The 17,865-nt window shown below is 44.1% G+C and overlaps 1 protein-coding gene across 1 annotated transcript; it reads right to left on the bottom strand.

Moving 5' to 3' along the window:
• Window positions 1-5,561: 5,561 nt before the first annotated feature.
• On the bottom strand, window positions 5,562-17,061 carry LOC116988904 (schlafen family member 13-like). Its single transcript, XM_033045921.1, has 4 exons — window positions 15,896-17,061; window positions 15,644-15,772; window positions 11,529-12,288; window positions 5,562-6,387 (listed from the first exon to the last, which is right to left on the bottom strand). The coding sequence occupies exons 1-4, from the start codon at window positions 16,932-16,934 to the stop codon at window positions 5,562-5,564; spliced, it is 2,754 nt and encodes a 917-aa protein (XP_032901812.1). The 5' UTR covers window positions 16,935-17,061.
• Between the last annotated feature and the right edge of the window lie 804 nt (window positions 17,062-17,865).

The following is a 17,865-nucleotide window of genomic DNA, read 5'->3' as shown; positions in this document are numbered from 1 at the left end:
CTGGGCTGACACACCTTGGCTGGGAACCTGGGGCCCACCAAAATTGTTCCCAATTGGGCCCCGCACATCCTAAGGCCGGCCCTGCTAGAGGTGGTAGTATGATTCAGTTGCCTGATAACACCTGGGATTGTATAACATTCTCATGTTAGTACTCAACCTGCATACATAGCCAATCCATGCACTGCAGAGATATACATACAGATATACAGCGCGGAAACAAGCCTTTCGGGCCAACGAGTCCACGTCGACCAGCGACCCCCATGCACTAACACTATCCTACACACAATGGACATTTTACAATTTTTACCAAAGCCAATTAGCCTACAAACCTGCATGTCCTTTGGAGTGTAGGAGGAAACCGGAGTACCCGAGGAAAACCCACGTGGTCACACGAAAAACGTACAAACGTACTCAATACAGACAGCACTCATAGTCAGATTGAACCAGGGCCTTGTGAGGCAGCAACTCTACCGCTGCCCACTGTGCCGCCCTGTGGTCAGACTGCACACAGCTGTGGTCACAATGCAGAGAATACAAATGGCTTCCCAAGTTACTCAGGATCTTTGCCCTTAAACCCTTGCCCACTGGCCCTTCACCAATTTGTTGTTTTGATTTAGTCATTAAAGCCTTTCATGGTACACCGAAGAAGAATTGCGTGCAAATTGGCCAGTATAGGGTGATTTCAGGAAAGGTCACTGGATCATAGATCCTCACCCATGTGACCGCAAAATCCAACTGGGGTACAAACGTCACTTCCAGTACATGTTATTGATGCTAGAAACGCGAACTTTCACACCTGTTAAAAACCGCGAAAAAGGCCTGTTTTTGAGCTGTAAATAACTGTGCCAGTCGGGGTGACCGTGAGGCACAATTATCCTACTTTAGTCCAGAAGATAAAGAAAAACGAAGGTAAATACAAGAGGGAGCTGAAGGGAAAACAACAGCGGAAGTGGTTAGCGGACATTCGCCGTGGAGATATAAAGATCGAAAATATCGTGAATTATCGCATTTGCTGCATTTCATCAAAACATCAATAATGCCTTAGTTTTGATGAAATGCAGCGAGCAAACGCGATAATTCCCGATATTTTCGATCTTTATATCTGCACGGCCAACAACTTCCGCTGTTGTTTTCCCTTCAGCGCTCTTTCTCTTTACCTTCGTTTTTCTTTATCTTCTGGACTCTAAAGTAAGATAATTGTGCCTCACGGTCACCCCGACTGGCACAGTTATTTACAGCTCAAAAACGGGCCGTGTCCGCGGTTTTTAACAGGTTTGAAAGTTCGCGTTTTCAGCATCAATAACATGTACTGGAAGTGACGTTTGTACCCCAGTTGGATTTTGCGGTCACATGGGTGAGGATCTTATGATCCAGTGACCTTTCGTGAAATCACCCTATTGGCGGCCTCCACTGCCTTCTTTGGCAAAGAATTCCACAGATTCTCCACCCTCTGACTAAAGAAATTCCTCCTCATCTCCTTCCCAAGGAACGTCCTTTAATTCTGAGGTTATGACCTCTAGCCCTAGATACTCCAACATCCACTCTATGCAAGTCTATCCGAACATTTACTTGTGTACAATCTAGAATCCTGCTTTAAAATAGTCCCATTAATTTATTCTGCCTTCTTCACTGTTCTCAACAAAATGTATTGCTCCACAATCTACTGCTGAATTTCTTCTCCCCGGGTCCATTTTACTAAACTGTATATTATCGGCCATCTGTTTGCATCGTCTAAAGAGTTTACGATAGGCTGTGTGTACCCAGCACCTTCTGCCTACAGTCTGAACATACCAAAAACACCTCACACAATTCTATTTTGTAAGAGTTATATTAATCCTGCCTTCTTTATCATCAATTAATATTTCACGATGGGAAATGCCAATTAACCTACAAACCTGTGTCTTTGGAATGTGGGAGGAAACCGGAGCACCCAGAGAATACTGCAGAGACAGGGAGAACATACAAACTCCACACAGACAGCACCCGTAGTCAGGATCAAACCCAGGTCTCCACCGCTGTAAGGTAGCAACTCTACCGCTGCACCACTGTGCCTCCCTAGCCTGATTCCAATATGTGCCTATTAGAAGAAGAGTAAAGATGATACTGGGATTCAGAGATCTTCAAGGGGATCACAAGGTAAATATGAAATTTCAACTGATTAGGATTTAGATTTGATGACCTTTGATACCTAATTTGTTGTTAATAAACAATTGAGTTGAATACTCACAGCTGATACTCAAATCGAGCATCAGTATTTCACTCTTAATTAATAATAATAATAATAAATTTTATTTAATGGGCGCCTTTCAGACATCTCAAGGACACCTTACATAGATTCATAAAAATAAAAACATATAATCAGAATAAAATAAGTAATAAAGACATCACAGAGACACAAATTAAAAACAGAATTCAGTCCAAAAACAGAAAATCAAAAACACAGTGTGAAGAGAGAGCAGCGGCAGCCAAAGCGCGCCAGCGTTCACTCTCCCTTCACGGCAGCCATCTTGGACACAGACTTACAGGATTACATTAGACAAAAAAATCATCCCCCCACAATGGTTACCACTGTGGGGGAAGGCACAATGTCCAGTCCCCACCCCAGGTTCACCCCAAAGTCAGGCCTATTGAGGCCACCGCAATTGCCTCTACGGAGGCTCGATGTTCCTGGCCGTTCTCACCGGGTGGTCTTGCCCCGGCGTCGGGAGAGTCCTCTCGGCGGCTGGGCCACCTGGAACGGCCGCCTGGAGACCGCGGCTTCCGGAGCCGACAAGGCCGCGCCGGTTTGGAGCTCCCAGGCTCCCGATGTTAAAGTCGGCGCCGCCTCTCCGCTCCGCAGACCCGCAGCCCGGAGGTGTTGCTCTCGGCGATCCAGCTCACCAGAGCTCCAGCGCGTCGCTCCACGCGGCGACCCAGGCAAGGCATCGCCCGCTCCACTCCGCTCCGCGATAGCGCTCCAGCGCTGTGCCGCCACCGAGGCCGAGGTGCTGGGCGGTCCCCGCCAGGAAACGGCGCTCCAAGCCCGCTGGTAGGCCACGAGGACGGGTCGACGGGCAGCCCGGAGAAAAAGCTGCCACACCGACCAGGTAGGGACCTAGAAATAAAGTTGAGACCTACCCCGCACATTAAAAAGTCCATATCCCCTACAAACGAAAAACAGGACTCACTAAAAACTATTAAAAAAACGAGTTAAAACGGACGGCTGCTGGCTAGCAGCCGTTCACCAAGATGGCTCCTCCTCCTCACCTCACCTCAGGAGGATCAGGACATGGAGAGAACCAACCTTAAGCCAAATTAACAGTTAGTTTATTGAAAGCCTTTGGTTTATACAAACATATTTGAACATGGAAAGATAAAGCAGCCAATAACATATTCAACCGTTCAGAATTAATGTATGAGTACAATGAAATAAACAATTTCTTGAATATAATGCTTGATTGGGAAGTTCATTATGCAAGATGACACATAACATTATGCATAGACCAAAAGCAGCAAAAACATTTAAATCAAAATAGGAAGCAATATATTTTTGGATAAAATGGTTACTAATGATATATACCCCACAATGGAAAACATGGTTTTAGCACAGCGGACAATCCCATTAATTAGCTTTGCTCCTCAGAGAGAGGCATCATCAAAAATTACTTAATAATGAAATTTGTTACATTTGAAATTAAATGGCACAAGAGGTCGTGCAGATTTTGCTGCTCTTTGTAAAATAATCCCATCTGTCCCATTCCCTCCCTCTTTCTCAATAATCCTGCATATCATTCATTCACATCCCCATCTAATTCCCTTCGGAAAGACTCGATTAGCTCCGTTTTCACCAGCCGAACAGGCAGTGAACGCTAGATCACACCTACTCGCTGCATAAACATGATTGCTATATACAGATATATAAAAACAATGGTTATGGCAGGAACTCCTGGGAACACCTATCATCCTCCAGTCTGATAAACAACCTCCTGCCTTCAGCTAATCTCCTGTGTTTGCAGTTACTGGTCTTTTAATTCCAAACCACAGTCTGGCCTTTGGATGTACTTTCTCGTGTCTCCTGAAAATCCACGTAAATGGCATCGGCTATTCTCCTTCATCAACTTTCCCTATTACCTACTGGCATTATTTTCCGCAAACATTGTTCATGAGCTCAACTGTTCTATGTTCCAAAGAAATGTAATCAGATTAGACAAGAAATATTTGCCTTTAACAATCAGTGATGTCTCTTCATTAACAAATTTGCTGGGTGTTTAATTTTAACTTTGACTAGTTTCTAAAAACTTTGTTGCCATCAGGATTAACCGAAGGACCTGTAGTAACTGGGCATGTCCTTGCTCCCCCCATTTTTATTTTGGTGTTACATGTTTGTCAAGATAGCTGCCTTCTGACCAGGTATCTGAAAGTTCTCTCCTACTTTGTCCTTTATTCTAAAAATAACTAACAGTAACGCAAAATCTAATTTTACTCTAATAGTGGAGGTGGATGTTCTGAGGCTACAGCTTGATATTGATTAGCTGGGCGGAGTGTTGGACATTTTAATTTAATTCCAATAAGTGCAAGGATATTCATTTGGGAAACTAAACAAGGTCAGGACTTACACAGTCAATGGTTGTGCACTAAGAAATGTTGGTGAATAAAGACTTTGAGGTACATGTTCATAGATCCCAAAAAGTGGCAACACAGATATTTAGGGTGGTGACTATGGTGTGTCCCTTGCCTTCATCAGCCATGGCAGAGAATAAAAGAACATTGACATCATGTAACATTTTCATAAAGCATTGGTTAGACCACATCTGAAGTATTGAAATCAGTTCTGGTCAACACACTGTAGTTCAAATTGAGTGCGCTGGAGAAGGTGCGGAAGAGATTTACCTGGATGTTATCTGAATTTCAGCAGTTCAATTATAAAGGATTACGTAGGATGGGGTTGCTTCCCTGGACTGGGGAAGGTTAATGGGAATGATATGATATTCCCAAGTTTCCTGTCTTTCAAATTGGGAGGCTATGAGATAGCCAGTTACTGGAGTATACAACAGAGAAAACTCCCGGCATCCCTGACCCTGCAGCAACTTCAGCTATTTCTCAAGCTTCAGAATCCTGAGGTCAAGTTCATGCAGCTGAAGGCACTTTATGCAGACATTGTCCCCAGGACCCGTGGTGTCCTGAATAACCACATGCTGCAGAAACTGTAGGTTTCAGCCATCCCCCACAACGTAAATAAATTGTCTATTAACTCTAAGAAACATTTGTTTTCCAGTTTAAACTATAAATGTCAGAGTACAGCACTGCCTTCTCATTCAGGGACTGCACTGTCCTAATCTACACTCCGTTCAAGTGCAGCCGTTTATTAATTTAATCCTGCCTTAATTAAAATACCAAAAACAGCGCATCTCTTAAAAAAAGTCAAAACATTTGCATTCTGTTAGAAACTGCACTCTTTGAAGCAACACCCACCCTGTACTGCCACCCCCATGTTAAATGTTAAGAATTGTCTTGTTGTATCATCAATAATTATCCCACCCCTTTAAATGCAACTTCAGATTTAATTATTTTGCATAGAGCCTTCACTCCATAGATGCTGCTGCACCCGCTGAGTTTCTCCAGCAATTTTGTGTACCTTCATAAAATATATGAAGTTTTGTCCTTGCTCGCGATGCCACACAGACCACAATGTTAGAAGTTAGTACGCTCTGTGATGAATGAGGTACGGGGTTGATGGCAAATACAATTGTCCTCTCTAGGCCTGAAAATCTGCGCAAACTATCTAGGACAATAGCATTTTCCAGTATATTCTCTGCTTTTATAATTTGTTGTTCAAGCTTTACATGTAGTAAATCATGGTAATTTTCACGTTCATTGTTATTACTGCACAGGATGGCTATATCTTCAGGTGCATAGCCTTCCTTAATGTACGATTGTATTTGCTCTGCTATGTGGTCGACAATCTCCATTTGTGTCATTTCATTATTTATTTCAGCCTCCCCAGCAAATGAGTGATTGCATATGGTACTTTGAGCTAACCTTTTCAGAAATCTAGATCCTTCTATCCAAGATTTTAAAGTCTTATTGACATGTTCAAGGACAACATTGTGTATTTTCTTTGCATTCCGAACCACTATAGTCAACTCCTCTTTCGGATCTTGATCATCAATTGTGGGTAATCCAGTCGGAAAAATGTGGGAAGTTTGGAAATGATCCATGAAAATCCAGAAGACTCCTGGTCCATTAGGATGCGTTTCTTTGTATGTTCTGAGAGCCTGAGCCTTATTATACCAGGCACCATCTTCATTACGGAAGTTTTGAGCCTCATCAACGACGATATGTTTCACATTTGCAAACTCACCTTTCATAAACGTTGTCCTTGTAACACACATACAATCCAATCTTCGGCTAAAATCAAAATGCAATAAAATATTATTAAAAATTCAATAAAATATTATTAAAAAAACATGATCTGCGTCATAAATACAATTTCAGGAGCAATAAATAGTGAAAGTCTTTATGTATCTGGACACATAGTTTAACACTTGTGCAGATGTTCTAGCAGGACTGCAATGGAAAGCTTGCCAGCTGTGACTTTGTCTCATCTCAGTTTGTCGAATCAACTCCAGAAACCTGAACAACAATGTCCAGTGATACTCCACAGCAGTTGCAACATCCTTTGGATGAGATGTGAAGCCAGGGCACATGAGTCATGAGGCAAACTCAAAGGACAAGGGAGTTCTCTCTGGAGTCCTGGCCAACATTTGTCCGCCACAAATTGACTAACTGATCGTTATCGCATTACTGCTTCCTGGTCCTTGTTCTGTACAAATTAGTTGTCAGGTTCTGTTGGACTACATCGTATAGTTTATTTGAACATCCAGAAGTAAAGGATTAAACAAAAACATTTCAGCCTACAAGTTTGATTATGAACATAACAAGGTAGAGGAGGCCAAGATAAAGACCAGACTGATGAGCATTATTAAATCTAAATTGATAGTTCCCATAGGGAACTCGCACCATAACTATTTTGGTAATGGCTAGAGATATTATATTTTGTTATTGTTGTTAGGTATGTTACTAGTTCTAATGCAGAAAACACTGAGAAAATCAGTCAAGGACAGATCTATTCAGGAAGACAAAACTCTTGTAGATAAAGACACCCCATATGATACACAATAATGCCCCTGTCCCACTTAGGAAACCTGAACGGAAACCTCTGGAGACTTTGCGCCCCACCCAAGGTTTCCATGCGGTTCCCGGAGGTTGCAGGTAGTGGAAGCAGGTAGGGAGACTGACAAAAATCTCTGGGAACCGCACGGAAACCTTGGGTGGGGCGCAAAGTCTCCAGAGGTTTCCGTTCAGGTTTCCTAAGTGGGAAAGGGGCATTATGCAAAGAAACATAAGTAATGAGACTGACACGAAAAAAGGTTTGAAATTCACAAGTTCGAATACTAGCGGAGTAAACAACCCAGTCAAAAGAGGCAAAGTACTGTTTAAGAAGGAACTGCAGATGCTGGAAAATCGAAGGTACACAAAAATGCTGGAGAAACTCAGCGGGTGCAGAAGCATCTATGGAGCGAAGGAAATAGGTAACGTTACGGGCCAAAACCCTTCTTCAGACTGATGGGGGGTGGCGGGGAGAAGAAAGGAAAAAGGAGGAGGAAGAGCCCGAGGGCTGAGGCAAAGTACTGGCTCGTTTGAAATCACTGAATTCAGGTATAATGTTTTTGCAAGAAACACATCTAAAGAATGACTCTCACAATAGACTCTGGGCAAAATGGATAAAATACATATATCATACAACCTGGGAGTACATGGTTCCCTGAAAGTGGAGAATTAAATGGACAGGGTAGTGAAGAAAGCCTTTGGCATGCTTGCCTCAATTGGGAAGGTAATTGAGTACAAAAGTAGAAATACCAGTACAAAATGATGTTGTGTACAAGTTATTGGTGAAGCTACACTTGGGTTGTGTGTAGATCCAGTCATCCAGCTATCGGAACTATGTCTTCAAGTTGGAAAAAGTACAGAAGAGATTCACCAAGATGTTACCTGGGCTTGAGTTACAGGGAAGGTTAGATAGGCTGAGACTTTCTCTTTGGAGCATAGGAGGCTGAGGAGCGAACATATTGAGGTGTACAATGTAATGAAGGGAATGGATAAAGGAAGCACTCACTCTTTTTCCCAGGGGATAGGATTCTAAAACTAGAGGAGAGGAGAAAGATTTAAGAGGAACCTTAGGGACAACCTTTTTTACTCAGAAGGTGGTCTATATCTGGAATGGGCTGCCAGAGGACTCTTTAGAAGCAGGTACACTTCCAACTTAAAAAAAACATTTTGACAGATACATAGGTAGGAAGAGTTTAGGGAGTTACTAGACTAAGTGGGACCCATTGGGTCCCAGCATCACACGGGAGGGCTGGTCACCAACGCAATATTCCACCTCTCCACCAATTCCAATATTGCTCGCCAGTGGGGGGGGGCTTTCTGTTGCGCTAGTGTGGGTGTTGCGGGCCGAACGGTACTGGTTTCCAGAGGGCTAGTATAGACATTGTGGGACGAATGGATTCTTGGGCTGGTAGCCAACTATTGCAATGATGTTAAAAGCCAAGCCAAGGCAAACAATTCGCATCGAGGGACTCACTGTGGGGTAGACGTGTTCAGTGTTATTCGCAGCTCAGAGAGCCGTGACCCTCTCGCTTCCTGGGTCTGGCAGAGAGTGAGGGACTACACTTCTGGGTTTAATAGTCCCTCCCCCCCTGCCGCCAGTGGAGGCAGCAGAGAGAATGGCGAATTTTTAAAAAACATTAATATCTCTCTGATTTTTCATCGATGGGAAAAATCCTCCGGTCACGGAAGGTTGAGGGGGGCTCTGAGCGAGGTGGCCAAAAATGACGGCCATATGTCACGGCGTTCTCACGCAAATCGCAGCACAGTGGGCCAAAAGCGGTCAAGATCAGACTTTTAGTAATATACTAGACCAAGTGCAGACCCGTTGGGTCTGTTCCCCCAACGTGCAGTTGTGGGGGGGGGGGAGGCGGCATGCAGCGTCACACACACTAACTCTCCCCCCCCCGCACTCACGCTAATTACCTCCCTTGATATTATATTAATATTATTAATTTGCTCCTTTTACCCCATAACCACCCTATCTACTGACGCATAGCCCCCAACTTGCAGTCACATCTAGCGAGGGGGGGGGGGGCGTGGTTAGAGAGTGAGGGCAGAGAGAGAAGGGGCAGAGACAGAGAGGGGCAAGAGGGATGGGGGGTGGAGAGGAGGAGAAGAGGAAGGGTGGGTGAGGGGGGAAAGGTGGGGGAGGAGAGAGGGTGAGAGTGATGGGGAGGAGAGTGATGGGGAGGAGAGGGGGGGAGGCGAGGGGGGGAGGGGAGAGGAGAGGAGGGGGGGGGGAGAGGAGAGGGGAGAGAGGAGAGGGAGGGGGGGGAGGAGAGGTAAGGGGGGGAGAGAGGAGAGGGAAGAGGAGAGGGGGTGGGGAAGAGGAGATAGGGGGGAGGAGAGAGGAGGGGGGGGGGGGAGAGCAGGGGGGAGAGAGGAGGGGGGGGAGAGAGGAGGGGGGGAGGAGAGAGGAGGGGGGGAGAGAGGGGGGGGGGAGGAGGGAGAGAGGGGGAGGAGAGAGAGAGGGGGAGATGAGAGAGGAGGGGGGGAGAGGAGGGGGGGGGGAGGAGGGGGGGGAGGGAGGGGGGGGGGAGAGAGGGGGGGGGGGAGGAGAGAGGAGGGGGGGAGAGAGGAGGGGGGATGAGAGAGGAGGGGGGATGAGAGAGGAGGGGGGGAGAGAGAGGGGGGGGAGAGAGGAGGGGGGATGAGAGAGGAGGGGGGGGGAGAGAGGGGGGGGAGAGAGAGAGAGAGAAAGAGGGTGCCTTTTTCAACCCAAACAACCATTTGCAAGCAGTGCTTTTTTCCCTCAAACGAACCATATTTTCATTTTCAAACCACATTATGGGTACTCACAGCTGTGGATCCATTTGTTCAGTGTTATTCAGAGCTCTGATTGAGGCACACCACTTGCAGAGACTGATTGAGGCACACCACTTGCAGAGACTGATTGAGGCACACCACTTCCTGGTTTTATAGTCCCTCCCCCTCCCTCCAGCAGGGACAGCAGAGAGAATGGGGAATTTTGTAAAAACATTAATATCTCTGTCATCTTTCATCGACGGGAAAAATCCTCGGCACACATGCGGTGGAGGGGGGCTCTGAGCGAGGTGGCCAAAAATGACGGCCGTAGGTGGCGGCGTTCTCTCGGACATCGCAGCACAGAAGGCCAAAAGCGGTCAAGAACAGAGATTTAGTAATATAGATAGATGGGCCAAATGGGACCAGGCTGGAATGGTAACTTGGTCAACATGTACATGTACTGAAGGGCCTGTTCCAGTGCTGTACAGCTCCATGGCTATCAAAGACAATGGTCTATTTTATAGAGAACTCTGACAGAACAGTACAGCACATCAATAGGCCCTTCAGCCAGCAATACTTGTGCCAAACGTGATGCCAAGATCTCATCTGCCTACACATGATGCATATAAAGTGCTCTGTTCCCTGCACTTCCATGTGCCTATCTAAAAGGATCTTAAACACCACCATTGTATGTGCCTCCACCACCACTCCTGGCAATGTGTTCAGTCCGTAATCATTCTCAATGTAAAAAATACTTGCCCCGAACATCTCCATTAATCTTTCACCTTATAGCTGCGCCCTGTAATGTTGGGCATTTCCACCTGGGGAAAAGGTTCACACTCTCTACCGTATCTATGCCTCTCATAATTTTACATATTTCTATCAAGTCTCCCCTCAACCTCTCACTTTCCTGAGAAACCAATCCAAGTCTATCCAACCTTTGCCAATAGCTGAAACCCTCTAATCCGGGCAGCATTCTGGTAAACCTCCTCTGCACATAGAAAATAGCTGCAGGAGTAGACCATTCAGCCCTTCGAGCCTGCAACGCCATTCAATATGATCATGGCTGATCATCCAACTCAGTATCCTGTACCTGCCTTCTCTCCATACCCCTTGATCCCTTTATCCACAAGGTCAAGATCTAACTCCTTCTTAAATATAGCCAATGAACTGGCCTCAACTACCTTCTGTGGCAGAGAATTCCACAGATTCACTACTCTCTGTGTAAAACATGATTTTCTCATCTCGGTCCTAAACGACTTCCCCCTTATCCTTAAACTGTGACCCCCTTGTTCTGGACTTCCCCAACATCGGGAATAATCTTCCTGCATCCAGCCTGTCCAACCCCTTAAGTTTCTATAAGATCCCCCCTCAATCTTCTAAATTCCAGCGAGTACAAGTCGAATCTATCCAGTCTTTCTTCATATGAAAGTCCTGACATCCCAGGAATCAGTCTGGTGAACCTTCTCTGTACTCCCTCTATGCCAAGAATGTCTTTCCTCAGATTGGATGGCTTTTCTCTGATTAGCACCCTCTCCAAGCCTCCACATATTTTCGCTAATGGGGCGACCAGAACTCCACTCTATACTCCAAATAAATGCTAGAACATGCAATGGTAGAAATGCAGATATTACCTCATAAATATCTGCAACGGACTATTTTCACAAATGTAAAGAACTTCATCTCTTGTACAGCGGAAGGTGTTGATAATTCTTCCGACGAGATGTTCAGCCATAACTGTTTTGCCAGTTCCAGGAAGACCATGTATAAACAGTTTCTTACAGTTCTCAATGTCGTGTTTTGAATGAAGGATCTGAAATTGCTGGAATGAGAGTAGATTGAGAAATTCACTGCCAATCTTATCACTTAGGACAGACGTGAAATGTAGTAGGACAATGGTGACTGCTTTCAGCAATTTTGTGATGTCATCTTTTGTTAAGTCTTCATAACTTGGTGGGTACTGAACTTGTAACACATTCTCAGTCTGCTGCTGACTGCTTGCATTACCATGTTTAGCCATTTCAGGGTCTACATAGTGAAGGATTTTAGGAATGACACAGAGTTTTCCTACATATCCACCCACATTCACCAGCTTTTGTTTGATGGACATGGCTGTGTTTCGTGAATACTCAGTTATTGCCTCATCTTCTTCTTTGACAATAGTATAGAGCAGTGGAGCTCCACCCGTGGCCAGGAGCAGGGCCTCACATATTACACCATTGTGCTTTGGTAAGTTTATATCAACAGCCCAGCTTCTGGAGAATATCAGAATCCCCTTTCTTCCTCCAGGTTTCATTCCAGGGAGCAGGTTTTCCAAACCTGGATGACCACGAAATAGTTCCTTACAGACTGTTTCTGGAAATGTTTTGATTCCACAAAAGGATTTATAGTCATCTGAAAATTATAGAGTGAAAACTGCATTATTAAGCTGATGATGAAGATACTAAATAGCATTAGAACTTGCTCTAACTAAGTAACTTAAGCTTTGCAAATTGCCACATGTTTTGCTACATGGAAGACAGCTCACTGCCAACCTCCCAAAGTTTCATCACCAACCTGAACATTCACGAGTGCCCAGTAAATCTGCCCAAGAAAGCTACTTCATTGTATAAGTACCATTGTAATAACATATTTATTAATAACCAAAAATCTTAGACCCAAAAATGAACAAACTAATGTGATATCATTCCTTCACACTAGTGAAATACAATTGATAAAAATGTTAAATATTAAATGTGTTTTCTTTCATGAAGTAACTCCATTTTTTCCTCTCTCTGTTTACCTTTCAGTATCCGTATGAACAGCAGTCTGAAGTAGGTTCTCAACCCGAAACATGACCCATTCCTTCTCTCCACAGATGTTGCCTGACCCGCTGAGTTACTCCAGCACTTTGTGTCTATCTTCTGTTTGGACATGTTCCTATTCAATTGAACTTCTCTTTCTTAGTCTCATTAAGTAACATCTCATTACTAAAGAGATATGCTGTCCCTTCACTCGCCTATTTAGTTGCATTATCAGTAGGAACTTACTGGGTTAAGGTAACACTGGGAGCATCCACTTACGAGTAAGTCTTCATCTGCACAATGGCAAGCATGGAGTGAAATAGCGAGAGTTCAGGACCAATATGTACCTTCCTGGATAAAAGGCAAGGCTAACAGGTACAGGAAACCTTGGATGTCCAGGTGGATAAAGAGAAAAAAGGAAGCATATAGCAGATGTAGAGAAGTAAAGACAGGGAAATCCATCAAGGATATAAAAAGTATCGGGAGAAAATTAATAGGGAAATTAGGAAGGCATACTGGGGTCACGGAATGGCAGCGGCAGACATGGTTAAAGCAAATCTGAATCTAAATCGAGATTGCTGCCTTACAGTGCCAGAGACCCGGGTTCCATTCTGACAACGGGTGCTGTCTGTATGATATTTGTACGTTCTCCTTGACCTGCGTGGATTTTCTCCAGGAGCTCCGGTTTCCTCCCACACTCCAAAGATGCACAGGTTTGTAGGTTAATTGGATTGGTAAAATTGTAAATTATCTCGAGTGTGTGTAGGAAAGTTTTAGTGTGCGGGGGGCGGTGAGGACTCGGTGGGCCGAAAGGCCTGTTTCCGCACTGTATCTCTGCATGTCTAAATTAAATTAAGAAAATCAGGGAGACAAACAGGTTCACCAAATGGCAGCGGCAAAAAATAACCAGGAAAGAGTGGGATCCATTGGGAAGCCAGAACATCTAGGTGAGGATTAAAATGAATTATTTTTGTTGGTGTTCGCAGAGCAGACTTTGTAGTTCGATGGTTTAGACACTGGGAAGGAGAAATTCTAGTGCAAGCCTCCACAAACAAAGAGGAGGTACTTGATGCCTAAGCAGGCTTAAATGACTAGATGAGCACCATCTCAAGCTGCAATGGGAAGCAAGCAAGAATTTGCTGGGACTCTGGATGAGATTATTTAAATTGTCTTTGTGAGGTACGACATGACTGAAGGATGACAAATGTGGTTCCTTTTGTTTAGAAGCGCATCAGGGAAAAGCCTGTTAACTATAGACACATGAGCCTAATATCAGGGGTGGGGAAGATGGAAAATCCTAAATGACAGGATTATTGATCACCTGGATAGGCAGGGGCTGATCAGAGTTGCCAGCATGGCTTGTCAAGGACAGATCCTGTCTAACCAATCTGATTTAATTTATGAGTAGCTAACATGTATTGATAAAGCCGAGTAGATGAGGTTTACATGGACTTCAGTAAGGAATTCCACAAAACCCTGCAAGGGTGACTGTTCCAAAAGATTAGTGCCCATTGGATCCAGGGCAAGTTGGTAAATTGGATCCCAAATGGTTTGGAATAGAAGACAGAGGGTGATGTATAGGGTTGTTTTTGTGATTGAATACCTGTGACTAGCAGTGATGTATGTAAATAATTTGGATGTGAATGTAGTGACATGATCAATAAGTTTGCAAATGACTAAAAAAAATTGTGAAGTTGTTGATAATGGACAGGATAGTCTTGGGCCAGAAGAAGATATTGATGTCTGCGAATTGGGCTGAGAAATGGGCAGGTGGAGTTTGATCCTGATAATTGTGAGGTGATGTATTTTTGGAATACAAATGAAGCTAGGACATACACCATGAGTGGTTGAGGTACAGGGAATATTGAGGGACAGAAGTTCCTTGATGAAAAAGTCCAATCATCCTTGTTGGCAACATTGCGGTAAATGACGTAGTTAAAGGGCATATGGGGATACTGGACTTCATCAGTCATGGTACTGAATACAAGTGCAGGGTGGTTATGGTCCAACTTCATAAAATACTGTTCAGACATCCGCATAAAATACTGTGTGTGCAGTTATGTCATTACACTATAGGTAGGATGTGAGAGAGGATGCAGTGGAGCTTTACCAAGAAATTGCTTGGACTAGAGTATTTCAGTATGAGAAGAGACTGGAAAGGCGAGGTCTGTTTTCCCTGGAGTTTAAGAAGAATCAGAAGAGCGACACAAAATTATGAGACATAGAGGTAGGGATAGACAGCAGGAAATGTTTTCAGAGGCAGATAAAACTCAGTGAAGTAGATTTCCAGTAAGGGGCAAGAGCTCAAGAGGGGATCTGAGAGGGGGGGCTTCCTTCATCAGAATGGCAAGTAAAAGATTCAGAAAGCAGTGGAAACTGGTCGCTGAGAAAATTTAAGAACTGTCTAGACAAGCACTTGAATAGCCTTGGCATGCAAGCTAAGTACTGGAAGATGTGATTAATATGGAATGGTTCCCACTGGTCAGCGTGGACATGGTGGGATGAGTGGTCTGTTTCCATGTTGCACGACTCTATGGCATTTTCTAGAGCCCGGCAACACGCCTGGCTCGTCCGCCGCAGAACTGGGAACCCACAGAAAGACCCAACGGCCGCAGCCTGTAGTGGGGAAGCTGCTGAGTCTGGCCCTGCTCATCCTCCAGAGATTAGAGAACTGAAGAAGAGGGAGCCAGCGATGACGATCACGAGGAGCAAGGGCCAGTCGGAGAGGGACCGGGGACTTACCTTCCACGCTTTCAAAGTCGGCTGCAGGAGGTGCCCCCGGGTAACAAAAGTGGCCAGCCTAGGTTAGAGACATCGGTTCGCTGAACAACCCAGACAAAGACCAAGCATGCAGACAAGACTTTGGAAATGGTGCTAACCTGGCGACTCGAAAATAATTTCTGTGTTTTGCACGTGACAATAAAGCACAATTGAAATAATGAAAGAAAGTCACTGTTGCTTCAAACCTTTGTAGAACCTTTGTACCAGCTTGTCCAAAGAGTCATCTCCTCCAACTGAAAACACAGGCTTACACCTCGGTGGTGATGCAGTCACACTTAATTCATTCTTAAAATTCATACAGAGTTCTTCCATCTCTGCAGGAAAGATAAAATGTTCAAAATCATATCTCACCAGCAATCCAGAGAATTTAACATTACAGTAGAATATTTCCACTCTGTGGGATGAACTTCAAAAGATTTTAGACAACAGGCACTTACCAGGATCTTTAGCCAACAACATCTCAGCCCATTTAGTATATTCCATTCTCTTAACGAGGTCATTGTCCACGGTCCAGCTGTCAGGATTGTCAGCAAACACTACACAGCAGGACTGCTTCACATATAATATTATCAAAGAGCCAACCACTTCTGATCCCTTCATAACACTGGCAACATTAAGTCTGTATTCAATGTCCCTTGGAGAGGAACAATTATGCACCATCTTTAGTTTTCTTTTGATAATGTTAGAGATAAAACTATCAGGTTCTTCAAGACTACATCCAACAACTTCCCTCGAATCAGTGACACCTACAAATATAAACCCACCATTTGCATTTGCAAAGGAAGACATTAATGCCGGAATGGCTTCTTTTATCCTCTCTGATGTCTTTTCCCCTGAAAAAGCTTTAAATTCAATGTATTCAGACTCACCGAAATTAAAAACGTCACCATATTGAAATTCTTTTTGATTTAACATATCAGAATTCCCACATTTAGGGATTAAATAAGACTTTTTTGCTGCTGGACCATTACTAGAATCTGAATCTTCTTCATCACTACTTTGGGATAGAGTGGGTTTATTTCTGAATAAATCCTCCACTTCAAGGGGACTTAATTCAATGCGTTGAGTGCCTGTCCTACAGTAAACATTGCTTGCTATAGAACACAATCGTGGCAAATTCGATCCTTCATCAATGCTATTGGTCCAAGACTGCACAAAAATCCACATGGTGCTCCCTTGCTGCATGAATTCTAGGAATGACGGTTTTTTTACCAAATTGGAAATTCCTTGTTCAATATCTAATCCAATTGCATCAGTAATCTTGTTGTAACCCTTATTCCCCACTTTCACATGAATGATTCCACCACCCGAATTTAAAAGAGCACATGCTGCTATAACTATGTTTCTGCACTGCTGCTTTTTCAAAGAATGGTCTTTCATTTTTTTCCTGTGCGTTTCCCCAAAGTCTGCAGTGCCTGCATCCAGCACCAGGTCCGGATACGAGGTCTTCATCGGTCGACTGTTCTCAAGAGCCATCCTGGAATAAAACAATACATAGGAAATGTATCAGATGGAAATGCAACAGCAATATCCAACTTCCTATTGTGGTTAAAGGTCTCACTTCATATGTGTCCATGTCACACGATGTGTGTCAAATTAATGCATTGCAGTGGGAATCTCAGGACAAAGCATTTATTTAGCACTTGAATAATAATGAATACATTTATTGGCCAAGCATGTACACATACAAGGAATTTGCCTTGGTGCTCCGCTCGCAAGTAACATGACATACAGTAAACCATTAAGAATAAAACATAAAAACATTAATAATAAAACATTATAGCTTAAACATGTGAATTAAATAAACTACCAGAGCAAAAGGAGGCTACAGACTTGGTTATTGAGTAAAACTACTGCTCGTCTGGCTGTGGCGGCTTTGACGGTCCGGAGTCGCCTTCCAGAGGGAAGTGCTTTAAAGGGTTTGTGGTCAGGTTGAGAGGGGTCAGGGACGATCTTATCCGTTCGCTTCCTGGCCGTTGCAGTGTACAGTTTGTCAATGGGGGTGGGGGGGAAAGAAAGGTTGCAGCCAACAACCGTCTCAGCTGATCGAATGATTCGCTGCAGCCTCCAGATATCGTGCTTGGTGGCTGAGCCAAACCAGACCATGATGGAGAAGGTGAGGACAGACTCTATGATGGCAGTATAGAATTGGACCATCATCATAAAGGAATCATGGGATTTGGATTTTAAAAGCATTGGAATGGAGGTTTCAGTTTCAGTTTAGCTTCTGGCCACGTGTGCGGAGGTAGTGAAAGCCTTTGTTGCGTGCTGACCAGCAAGCGGAAAGACAATGCATGATTAAAATCAAGCCATACAGTTTACAGATACATAAGGGAATATAGTTTCGTGCAACATAAAGCCAGTAAAGTCTGATCAAACATCGTCCAGGGGTCCCTGATAAGGTAGA

This window comes from Amblyraja radiata, chromosome 28, assembly GCF_010909765.2.
Source record: "Amblyraja radiata isolate CabotCenter1 chromosome 28, sAmbRad1.1.pri, whole genome shotgun sequence".
NCBI lineage: Eukaryota > Metazoa > Chordata > Chondrichthyes > Rajiformes > Rajidae > Amblyraja > Amblyraja radiata.
Note: the sequence above shows the minus strand (reverse complement) of the source record. Positions and strands in the feature narration are given on the sequence as shown.

Bases quoted from the DNA above. Each gene is read 5' to 3' on its own strand.
- LOC116988904 (XM_033045921.1), bottom strand. From the start codon at position 16,934: ATGGCTCTTGAGAACAGTCGACCGATGAAGACCTCGTATCCGGACCTG. The intron at 15,773-15,895 runs GTAAGTGCCTGT...TCTTTCCTGCAG, and splicing joins GTTGTTGGCTAAAGATCCTG to AGATGGAAGAACTCTGTATG. The intron at 12,289-15,643 runs GTTTGAAGCAAC...TATAATTTTCAG, and splicing joins GGTACAAAGGTTCTACAAAG to ATGACTATAAATCCTTTTGT.